At 43.9% G+C, this 12,699-nt stretch overlaps 1 protein-coding gene across 1 annotated transcript in view; it reads right to left on the bottom strand.

Moving 5' to 3' along the window:
• Window positions 1-12,699, bottom strand: part of LOC134336618 (unconventional myosin-XV-like) — a 315,256-nt gene that overhangs the window by 94,399 nt on the left and 208,158 nt on the right. Inside the window, exons 25-26 of the mRNA XM_063030961.1 lie at window positions 6,116-6,190; window positions 5,193-5,261 (exon numbers count right to left, since the gene is read on the bottom strand). Coding sequence (XP_062887031.1) covers window positions 5,193-5,261; window positions 6,116-6,190 — 144 coding nt within the window. The remainder of the gene's footprint in view (window positions 1-5,192; window positions 5,262-6,115; window positions 6,191-12,699) is intronic.

The raw sequence follows: 12,699 nt of genomic DNA, 5'->3' as shown, positions 1-12,699 counted from the left end.
GCTGGAGACTGGAAAACCTTTTGCTGTATACAATTATTGCCTTCCAGTCTCTGCCTCTACCTCCAAACTCCAGGTGAACCCTTCCCTCACCTGGTTCCATCTACTCATTATCCCCTCTGCAGGCGGTTCCACTCTATCATGTGCCAGCTCTTGCATCACTCCTCCTCCTCATCTCCTTATTCTGGAAATCTCCTCTTTGCACTCTGATCTGATGAAAGGTCCAGGCCTGAAACATTGACCATCCTTTCCCCTGAACAGGTCAGAATCAGTATCAGGTTTAATATCACCAACATATGTCATGAAATTGGTTGTTTTGTGGCAGCAGTTCATTGCAATACATAATAATAAAAAAGCTGCAAATTACAATAAGGCAGGGATGGAGAAGATGGCAGCGCGACGCGCGCACGCAGCTCTCCGATGAGAATAATATTGTTTCTGTTAAATAGGGGCCGTGGACAATTCTGATTTGATGGAGACAGACGTGAAAGCACAGAGAAACATCTGGAGAAATTTCTGAAACACTGGTTCGCTGCCGCTGTTACTGGGCGATTGAGAATCTTCTGGGGGGAAGGCCCCAAAATCCCTGGCTTTGCCTGCTGCTGGCGACCGAGGCTGAGGTTGAATCATCTGGATAGAGATGGTGCTCGGTACTCGGTGTTGGAGGGCTGATCGGAGGCTCAAAGTTTTCAGACAACTCAGAGTTGGACTGTGGTCGGGCATGGCAGGGAGAGTTTTCTTCCATCTCCCGTCTGCGTGACATGTGGGACTTTCGAGAGACTTTGAACTTTTTTACTGTGCCATGGCCTGTTCTTCATCAAGTTATGGTATTGTTGCACTGTTGTAACTATATGTTATAATTATGTGGTTTTTGTCAGTTTTTCAGTCTTGGTCCGTCCTGTGTTTTGTGATATCACACCGGAGGAAATATTGTAAACAACAGGAATTCTGCAGATGCTGGAAATTCAAGCAACACACATAAAAGTTGCTGGTGAATGCAGCAGGCCAGGCAGCATCTCTAGGAAGAGGTGCAGTCGACCTTTCAGGCTGAGACCCTTCGTCCGAAGTGTCTCGGCCTGAAACGTCGACTGCACCTCTTCCTAGAGATGCTGCCTGGCCTGCTGCGTTCACCAGCAACTTTTATGTGTGTTGGAGGAAATATTGTATGATTTCTTAATGCATGCATTACTAAATGACAATAAAAGAGGACTGCATGTCCTCATAATCTAATCTAATAAATTATATAGGCAGTGCATAAAGAGAGCAATAAGAAAAATAATGCTTGATCTACTGAGTTGCTCCAGAAGATTGCTTTTTTTTGCTCCAGATTCCAGCACGTACGGTTTCTGATGTGGCAGCTTCTGTTTTCACACTCAGTGGCCACTTTATTAAGTACATTTGTACACCTGCTTCCTAGTGCAAATATCTAATCAGCCAATCAGGTGGCATGCAGTCATAGTCAAGAGGTTCAGTCATTGTTCAGACCAAACACTAGAATGGGGAAGAAATGTGATCCAAGTGACTTTGACTGTGGAATGATTGTTGGTGCCAGATGGGGTGATTTGAGTATCTCAGAAACTGCTCATCTCCTGGAATTCTCACAAACACCAGTCTCTCGAGTTTACAGAAAAACAAAAAAATCCAGTGAGTGGCAGTTTTGTGGGTGGAAATGCCTTGTTAATGAAAGAGGTCAGAGGAGAATGGACAGGCTGGTTCAAGCTGACAGGAAGGCAACAGTAACTCATCTAACCTCATGTTAGAACAGTGATGTGCAGAAAAACCACTCTGAATGCACAATACGTCGAGCTTTGAAGTGGATGGGCTACAGCAACTGAAGACCATACTGGGTTCCACTCTAAACTATTAGGTGCACTCCTATACCAAATAAAGTGATCACTGACTGTATATAAACTAGGTTGGTAATTCAACGACTCCCCTCACTCATGGTCTTACACTCACTATCATTCACAGCTAACATAGTACTGTCATCAGCATCTGTCCCAATCCTGAAGTCTACAGATCAGACCAAGGGGATCCTACTCAGATCTTGAAGTCACCCAGGAGGATCAGATCATCTCTGATGGGCAGGATCGGTGTAGATGCAATTCTCAAGAAGTATGATTGGCAAAGAGGAAATAAGAAAACCAAAATCCAGTGAAGCCTGGTCGTTGCCAACAGCCAACAGCCCATTCCTCCATTCCTTCACAGAGGCAAGCACAGGACCTCATGACAACACCCTGATCCAAGCACTCGATTATATCAAAACCAAGCAGTAGACTGCACAGATGACCTGGTTAACAGGCTGACAGGTACTGAAGACCGCTGAACTCTCAGCCATGCTAAACTTGTTCAGTTACCTCCAATATCTGGGGCAATGTTTACAGTTTCAGCCTCCCCACAAAGAGAACTGTTAAAATCTCACAGAGAGCCTGATGTTGCACATGCAGTGACAAGAATGGCAAAGCTCCTTGACTCTCTGAATTCCACTTCATTTAACACCAGTGAGGGGATTCTTGCCACCTCCATCAGTAAATATCAGGACTGATTTTATTTTTTTTTTAGAGATACAGCATGGAAGAGACTCTTCCATTCCGTACCAACCAGCATCCCACCTATTTAACCCTAGCCTAAGCACAAGACAATTTATAATGCTCAATTAGCCTACTAACCAGTACATCCTTGGACTATGGCAGAAAACTGGAGCACCCAGAGGAGGCCCATGCGGTCACGGGGGAACACACAAGCTCCTTATGGACAGTGCTGGAATTGAAGTCCATGGCCAACACTGTAAGACCACTAACTACAGTACTACACTACCGTGGCATCATTAGGAAGTCCAGAAGGTAATTAGCAGCAGAAGCAAGGTGTTTATGGATTGGAAACAGTATATCTCAAGGAACCTGAAGACTGGGGTCCAAGAGATTCCCCCAAAGAACAGCTGAAGAGGGCGCAGAGTGCAGGAAGTGCAGCCATTCTCTGTAACCACAACAAGCCAACAATTCAATGCTCTCAGGGCCATCTGTGGTCCCAGGAATATGTGGTATCTTATGTCTGTTATGCTAGTCACTATGATCCTGGCTGATCTTTTAGCTCAGCACCATTCTCTTGCCCCAACTGCACACCCTTTAAATTTCTTAAATATCTAGAGGCTTATTGTCATGTACACCAGATGCAATGAGATTCCTTGCTCGCATGAGGAAAGACTATACACGATGTTAATAAGTACAGATGTGAGCACAAAACAACAGAAAGGTGCAGGGTATAGTCGTGAAAACAGAAATGCTAAAGTGATGCTAACAGAATAACTGCGAGAGGAAGAACTAAGGATTTGAGAATATGGTAGCACCACTGGGAAACGGGTGGTGCAGAAGTCTGATAGCGAGCTAGAAGCTGTTCTGAAGTCTGGTTGACTGACTGTTACAATCTCCTGTATCTTTTCGTAGAAGTAGGAGAGAGAAAAGGGAATAGTGGTGGGCAATGCATCATGAAGATGAGCTGGATGACAGGACGTGATGAGCTTGTGATGGACTGGGCAGCGTTTATCACAATTTACAGGTCCTGTCAGCCCACTGCCGTACCAGGCTCAGAATCACCCGTCAGGACACTTTCAATGATGTATCTGTTGAAGTTCAAGATAATTCTGGTGGACTAGATGTGGTGTATCTGTCGAAGTTTGAGATAATTCTGGTGGACTAGATGTGGTGTATCTGTCGAAGTTTGAGATAATTCTGGTGGACTAGATGTGGTGTATCTGTCAAAGTTCGAGATAATTCTGGTGGACTAGATGAGGTGAGGATGGTGCTGATATGGATGCCAAGGAACTTGAAGCTATCGACCACCTGTACAGCAGCTCAGTTAATGAGGACAGGGTATTGTTCGCATCCCCAACCCCCTTCCTTCCTTAATCAACAATTAGCTCTTCTGTCTTCCTGACATTAGGACAAAATGGCAAGGTTGTTGTTTTGACATCAGGACACAAAGGTTGAAAATGCTCAGTGACACAGTAGTTAATTCCCTACACTCTGTATGACTAAGGCTACGTCCACACTACGCCGGATAATTTTGAAAACAAAGCTTTTTCTCTTTGTTTTGACCCTCTGTCCACACTAAAATGGCATTTTCATCCCCTGAAAACGGAGATTTTCAGAAACGTTCTCCAAAGTGAATATGTCTGAAAACACCTAATATCCGTTGCAGTGTGTACGGGGTAACCAGAGCTTTTTAAAATCGCTGTCATGATGTGCCGAAACAGATGGTGACAGCACGGCATTTCATTGTTTTCTTATTATTATTCTTATTATTATTATTACTACTTAATTGTCACCAAACAATTGATACTAGAGCGTACAATCATGACAGCGATATTTGATTCTGTGCTTCGCAGAACCTAACAATTTCAGAAGAGATGGCAACGAGACTGAAGCCAGAAGAGTTAGAAATGTACTCACCAAATATTTTTACCCATAGCTTACTGAATAAATAAGTATTCTCACTTTGCCCTGTTTTCTGTCCTTGCTTGTATGAAGGTGGTTCACCTATTAATGCAAGTACTTCTCTGACAATAGGTGTGTAGTCATAGTCATAGTCATACTTTATTGATCCTGGGGGAAATTGGTTAAACAGCCAATGTGTAACAGCCTAATGTAACATTGTATGGAAATACAAGATAATGCTGATGCAGACATGTTTTATACATTTAACAAGGTGCTTTATTAATGTAACAGAGTTAGTTAGTTTTTCAATGTTCGTCGTCAGCCAGGTCCATGAACTCCCTGTCGGTTGCCTCCATACGCTCCAGTATTTGTTTTTTTTAGTTTTAAGTTCCTCCTGCACGAGAGCCAAGAGCAATTCCTTTTTTCTACTCTGTAACTGGACGAACGTGCACCAAGTATATCGTTTCCTCTTTGCTTGTTTTCTGTGTGTCCTGCGCATGCCCACTAGGAGGAGATTCGCCCAAATATCCGCCTAATGTGGACGGAGTCATTTTGAAAAACGCTTAGTGTGGACGCCTGTCGTTTTTACTCAAAACCGGCGTTTTCAAAATTATCTGGCGTACTGTGGATGTAGCCTAAATTTCTCGTCACATCAGTCCTGAATGACTAACTGTTGTATTGTTTATAAAACACCCGCTGTCATATTGTACAAAATGAACCAATAATTACTGTCGAGTTAGAAGAGAGACTCCACAAACTCACCATTCCCACTGCTCCTCCGTCACTCCCGGTCCCTGAATATATTCGTTTGTGCCACGATATCTTGATTGGCTAAGGACAGAAGTCTCAGGTATCAGATTCTCGCTGTCACGCATCCAATTGCCCTCACCCACTATTCCATACCTATTTGTTTAATCCCTTTTTACTGCCACCCCGTTCCCCACCTCCCTCCCGTTTCCTAGGGCGTGATTACATTTGTGTTGCCACACTCCAGTGCCTCACCCATCTCAGACTTTGACAAAACTATTCCAATGTGGAATGCATCATCTTAGTTTTATTTTGAGGGATTGGCTTAGATCTTGACAACATTCTCCTTGGATAATAAGGCAAATTGCAGAGTCCCTACCCCTTCCCACCTGAGACCATCTCTTCACCTAGATCACAGTGGGATTTTCCTGCTGTGTCTGACTGAATTCACTTCACTTGCAATTTCAACATTCATACAACTGGATTAAATCCAGATAGTCTCCCTGTCTGCTTACTCTTAGTTCCCTTGTCTCTCATCTTCTCTGAAAATCAAGGGTAACAGACCCAACATGTTTCTCTGTTCACAGATGCTGATTGACATACTGAATATTTCCAGCATTTCCTGCTTTTGTCCCATCTTCTTCAAACCAGTCTAGGTTCAGGCTACCTCTCAACAATATAGGGAGTCACTTGTTGACTGTTCTAATGAAAGCACTTGTATTATCCACCACAAATAAGTTCAGCATATTTCTAAATACAGACTGAGGTCTTCAAACTCAAATCCTTTACAAAATTCCTGCTTTGCTCAAATGTCAGGATTAAACAAAGGGAACATTTAATCAGTTCTGGACAAGATCTCGGGGAGGACAACAAACTCCGCCTTAGCTCCTACGTCCTCTCAATAACAGCCCAAGCATCAGCTCTCCGATTCCAATTACCTGATTCCTCCTTTTCTCCTGTTTTAATGCGATTTCCTTCAGCTTTGGCCCCGCGGGGAATACATTCCTTCTGCACTGTGCTTGCGATCAGTTTCTGTAGAAGGTGTATGTTCATTAATGTATCAAAGTCCATACAGAAAAACAAGCAAGATTTACTGCAGCTGAACTTTGTCCGGCTCTTGCTGTCAGTGCATCTCGGTGTACGTAATATGTAGCTTCTCAGACTCTGCCTAGCAGAAAACATGGCCACTCCCTGACCCATGGGTGAGGCACCAAGGTGGGGCTACAAGCTGTCCACCTACAACTAAACAGTCACATGATGTGCCTGCAGAATAGATACTCCACCTTCACGTAGTGCACCCGTTCCCTTGTTCCCAGCCCCAGGTCCCCTGCTGCTATTACACAGCAGTCACACTGTAAAAAGCCCTTTGGACCAGTTGCCCAGGCCAACCAGGTTCCTATCTCTGCCAGTCCCACTTCCCTGCCTTTGGCCCATTTCGCTCTAAAACTTCCCCATCCATTTACCATGCAAATGTCATTTTTAATTAATTTTATCTACCTCAATCACTTTGGAGGCCATATGTATACCACCCTCTGTGCAAAAGTGTTATCCATCAGGTTCCTTTTAAATATTTCCTTCTCACCGTAACTCTGTGTCCTCTAGTTTTAGACACCCCAACCTAGGAAACAAAAACTGTGGCTATTCACCTTATCTTGTCCCTCATGATTTGGTAAATCTCAATAAAGCCACCCCTCAGCCTCCCTTGCTCCGGCAGGAAACAATCTCAGTCTGTCCTCATAACTCCAAACCTCCAGATCCAGTAACATTCTCCCGAATTTTTTCTGCATAGCCTGTGCTTAAGTTGCTGAATTCAGTCCCACGAAGAAAGTTGGGAATTTAAATTCAAGCTGACAGAAGAGGGAGAGGCTCTTCTGCCCACAATGTTGCACTGAACTAATTAAATTATTAATCAAGTGCTGCATTAAACTAATCAATGAATGAAATATCTTTATTGTCATTGCATACAGTAGTCATGCAGCACAGTGAAAATCAGTTTGCAACTCTCGTACTCAATGCTATAAACAAACAAATAAAATAAATAAACAGTAAATAAAATCAAGTAACCAGCCAGTACAGGCAATGTCCAGCGGTACAGCAGCGCAACTCAGATGCATGACAGCCATAAACCCAGTATTAAAGTAGCAAGAGAACAAATTTATAAATGATGCTTGATCGATTGGTTCAGAGCAATTATAGTTCTGGGGAAAAAGCTATTTTTCTGCCTTTCTGCCTACTGTACGTGATGCCCATATCTTCCATTTCCTGCACCATCATGTGCCTATTTAAGATCTCCTTGAATGCCCCAACTTTATTTGCCTCCACCACCACCACCTCAGGCAGTGCATTCCAGGCCCCCACCTCTCTCTGTGTAACAAAACTTACCCACACATCTCCTGTGAACTCACTCACTCTAATCCTAAATGCATGCCCTTTGAAATTAATCAATAAATCCTGAGACAAAGATACTGGCCATCCGTGCCTCTTGTATTATTATAAACCTTTATCGCATCTCCCCTAAGCCTCAGACGCTCCAGAGAAAACAACCCAATTTTGTCCAACACCTCATTTCAGCATACGCTCTCTAAACCAGGCAGCATCCTGCTAAACCTCTTCTGCATCCTCTCCAAAGCCTCAGCCAGAGTTGAATGCAGTCCTCCAAATAAGCCTAACTAGAGTTTTATAAAGCTGCACTCTTGAACTCAATTCCTCCACTAATAAAGTCAAGCGTGCATTTATGTCCTCTTTTACTGCCCTATCAACCTGAGTAACCATTTTCAGGGAGCTAAGAATTGGTGCCCTCATCAAAACTGTTGAGGATCCTGCCATTTAAAAGTGCACTTTCTCTTTAGATCTGATCTCCCAAAGTGCAACACTTCAAATTTGGCCATTTCTCTACTTATATCTATATCTTGTTATGTCCTTTGCCAATCTCCTGTGCTGTCCACAATATCACCAATCTTCATATCGACTGCAAACTTACTATGCCACCCATCCCCGGTCATTTATATATATCACAAACAGTGGTCCCATTGCGCATCCCTGTGAAACACCACTAGTCACAGAGCTGCAGCCAGAATAACTTGTACTGACCACTCTGTCTTCGACAGGCAAGCCAATTTTACATCTTAACAGCCAATACAATGTGAATCTTATGCATCTTAATCTTCAGGATGAGCCTCCTGAGAGGGACCTTGTCCATCGCCTTATGTTGATAACATCAACAGTTTCTACCTTTGTCACCTTCTTGAAAAATCCAATCAAGTTAGTTAGAAACATAGAAAAACCTACTACATAATACTACATCGGCCCACAAAGCTGTGCCAAACATGTCCTTACCTTAGAAATTACCTAGGGTTACCCATAGCCCTCTGTTTTTCTCAGCTCCATGTACCTGTCCAGGAGTCTCTTAAAAGACCCTATCGTATCACCCTGCACCACTGTCGCCGGCAGTTGGTTTTACCAGTATGATAAATTTCTTGGTGAACTGGGTACATTACAGAAACAGCCCCTTTGGCCCATCTTGCCCATGCCAACCAAGATGTCCATTTGCCTATTTGCCTGTGTTTGGGCTTTATCCATCTACAGTTTTCTAATGCACGAAACTTTCAAGTGTTGTTTAAATATTGTCAACGTGCCTGTCTCATCTACTCCCTTGGTAGCTTGTTCCACATCATCCAAATGGTGAAAAAAGAATGCCTCTCAGGCTCCTATTAAATCCCTCCCTTCTCACCTTAAACCTATGCCCCCCTAGCTCTTAATTCCCCAACTTCAAGAAACAGACTGTCTACATTCACTCAATTTATGTCCATCATGACCTTATGCATTTTTATAAGATTTCCTCTCATTCTCCGATACTCCATGAATAAAGTCCTATCCTGTTCAACCTCTCTCGATAACTCAATCCCCCAAGTTCTAGCAATATCCTCATAAATCTTTTCTGCATTCTTTCCAGCTGAATGGCAGCTTTCTTATAGCATGGTAACCAAACCCCCAATTTTGAACAATGAATTGAAAGAAAGCACAAGAACTGGGGTCTTGGTGAGTGGAAAGGGAGTGAAGGAGACATTACCTGTGGGTCAGATGTCATACTATTGGGATTTCTGGGTGGTTGAATCATGAATTATAAGAGTTTAGGTACAGGGCTAGAATCCAAACTACTGTAATTTCTCCCACACCATTCTGTGAACCTTGCTTCTCTCATTTCTTATTCTCTGATCTTATTTGTCCTCTGCCAATCTGTACATGGCTCAGTTAGTTATCCAGACATTTACACCCTTGTGCTTTTCTTTCCAATTTTGCCCCAAGCCATTCACAATCCCTCAGCAGAACCTTTTTCCTCATCCTACCAATGTTGCTTCAGCAGTAGATGACAACTGGATCCTCCCGCTCCCACTTCAAGTTCTTCTCCGGTCAGATTAGGTGGCACCAGGTAAGCAACGCAGTCTTTGAGGCTTCCTGTCTTTGCTGCAGGTAACACTATCTATCCCCTATGACTACCACATCCTTTTATCTTCGCCCACCCCCACCATTCAAACAGCTTCCTGTATTCTGGTGTAATGGACAGTTTGCACATCGTCCCAGCAGTGGCTGCATGTCTACACAGGGAGCAAGACCCACTGGACAAGGGGAAAGGCTGAAGCTCCTCTGGACCCACCCTGTGGATCCCCTCACTAGCCTCTTCAGCAGCTATACTCTCCTATCCCTGAGTGCTGATCAAACATGAAGAAGTTAGCCTGAGGGTGTGACTGCCCCCTGAAACACAATGTCTAGATGACTCTCCCTGCCTTATGTGTCCCAGTATCAATGGCCAGTCTCTAGCTTATTGAACATAGAACATAGAACAGTACAGCACAGTACAGGCCCTTCGGCCCACAATGTTGTGCCGACCCTCAAACCCTGCCTCCCATATAAGCCCCCACCTTAGATTACTCCATATACCTGTCTAGTAGTCTCTTAAACTTCACTAGTGTATCTGCCTCCACCACTGACTCAGGCAGTGCATTCCACGCGCCAACCACTCTCTGAGTAAAAAACCTTCCTCTAATATCCCCCTTGAACATCCCACCCTTACCTTAAAGCCATGTCCTCTTGTATTGAGCAGTGGTGCCCTGGGGAAGAGGCGCTGGCTATCCACTCTATCTATTCCTCTTATTATCTTGTACACCTCTATCATGTCTCCTCTCATCCTCCCTCTCTCCAAAGAGTAAAGCCCTAGCTCTCTTAATCTCTGATCATAATGCATACTCTCTAAACCAGGCAGAATCCTAGTAAATCTCCTCTGTATCCTTTCCAATGCTTCCACATCCTTCCTATAGTGAGGTGACCAGAACTGGACACAATACTCCAAGTGTGGCCTAACCAGAGTTTTATAGAGCTGCACCATTACATCGCGACTCTTAAACTCTATCCCTTGACTATGAAAGCTAACACCCCATAAGCTTTCTTAACTACCCTATCCACCTGTGAGGCAACTTTCAGGGATCTGTGGACATGTACCCCCAGATCCCTCTGCTCCTCCACACTACCAAGTATCCTGCCATTTACTTTGTACTCTGCCTTGGAGTATGTCCTTCCCAAGTGTACCACCTCACACTTCTCTGGGTTGAACTCCATCTGCCACTTCTCAGCCCACTTCTGCATCCTATCAATGTCTCTCTGCAATCTTTGACAATCCTCTACACTATCTACAACACCACCAACCTTTGAGTCGTCTGCAAACTTGCCAACCCACCCTTCTACCCCCACATCCAGGTCGTTAATAAAAATCACGAAGAGGTCCCAGAACAGATCCTTGTGGGACACCACTAGTCACAATCCTCCAATCTGAATGTACTCCCTCCACCACTACCCTCTGCCTTCGGCAGGTAAGCCAATTCTGAATCCACCTGGCCAAACTTCCCTGGATCCCATGCCCTCTAACTTTCCGAATAAGCCTACCGTGTGGAACCTTGTCAAATGCCTTACTAAAATCCATAGAGATCACATCCACTACACTACCCTCATCTATATGCCTGGTCACCTCCTCAAAGAACTCTATCAGGCTTGTTAGACACGATCTGCCCTTAACAAAGCCATGCTGACTGTCCCTGATCAGACCATGATTCTCTAAATGCCTACAGATCCTATCTCTAAGAATCTTTTCCAATGGCTTTCTCACCACAGACATAAGGCTCACAGGTCTATAATTACCCGGACTATCCCTACTACCTTTTTTGAACAAGGGAACAACATTCGCCTCCCTCCAATCCTCCGGTACCATTCCCATGGACAACGAGGACATAAAGATCCTAGCCAGAGGCTCAGCAATCTCTTCTCTCGCCTCGTGGAGCAGCCTGGGGAATATTCCGTCAGGCCCCGGGGACTTACCTGTCCTAATGTATTTTAACAACTCCAACACCTCCTCTCCCTTAATATCAACATGCTCCAGAACATCAACCTCACTCATATTGTCCTCACCATCATCAAGTTCCCTCTCATTGGTGAATACCGAAAAGAAGTATTCATTGAGGACCTCGCTCACTTTCAGTGAGATTCCCTGTGCAGCCAACATGGTGCCTATGGGGTTCTACCAGCTACAGCACATCGTCTGCCCAGCCATTCATGCTATGTGTAATTAATAAGGATTTAATTAATTATTTGAACCTGCCACACTCCTTGGCTACAATTATATCCCCAATTTAAATCTGTTATTCTAGATTAAAATTAAAGAACCTGCTAGAAATCTGAAATATAAACAGAAAATGCTGGAAGCTCTCAGCAGGCCAGGCAATGTCTGTGGCAAGAGAAACACTTAACGTTTCAGATCTGGTTCCTTTCCTATTACTTGCCCTAGATATTTAACCCAGTAAGCATGCCTTGAACTGCTTCCAATCCATTAAAGCCCTTCCTTAGATATTGTGTACAACAGTATTCCAGAAGAGATGTTACCAGTGCCCTTAAAAACTGAGATGGGAAGAGGTCAGGGTCTGTATATTCCTGCTAGAGTGAAGGGCAAGATTAGGGAACTTTGACTGATGAGTGATGTTGAAATTTTAGTCAGGGCAAGGAGGGAAGCATACGTCATTGCCAGGCAGCTGGAATGAAGCAAGTTCCTTCGGGAAGCACAATAAGGAATTAGGAGGGTATAAAGGAGCCATGCATCCCAGAGTGCTTAAGGAAGTAGCCCAAGAAATAGTGGATGCATTAGTGATAATTTTTCAAAACCCTTTAGATTCTGGACTAGTTCCTGAGGATTGGAGGGTGGCTAATGTAACCCCACTTTTTAAAAAAGGAGGGGAGAGAAATCGGGGAATTATAGACCGGTTAGCCTAACATCGGTGGTGGGGAAACTGCTAGAGTCAGTTATCAAAAATGTGATAACAGCACATTTGGAAAGCGGTGAAATCATCGGACAAAGTCAGCATGGATTTGTGAAAGGAAAATCATGTCTGACGAATCTCATAGAATTTTTTGAGGATGTAACTAGTAGAGTGGATAGGGAAGAACCAGTGGATGTGGTATATTTGGATTTTCAAAAGGCTTT

The sequence above is a fragment of the Mobula hypostoma genome, chromosome 22, assembly GCF_963921235.1.
Source record: "Mobula hypostoma chromosome 22, sMobHyp1.1, whole genome shotgun sequence".
NCBI classification, from domain to species: domain Eukaryota; kingdom Metazoa; phylum Chordata; class Chondrichthyes; order Myliobatiformes; family Myliobatidae; genus Mobula; species Mobula hypostoma.
Note: the sequence above shows the minus strand (reverse complement) of the source record. Positions and strands in the feature narration are given on the sequence as shown.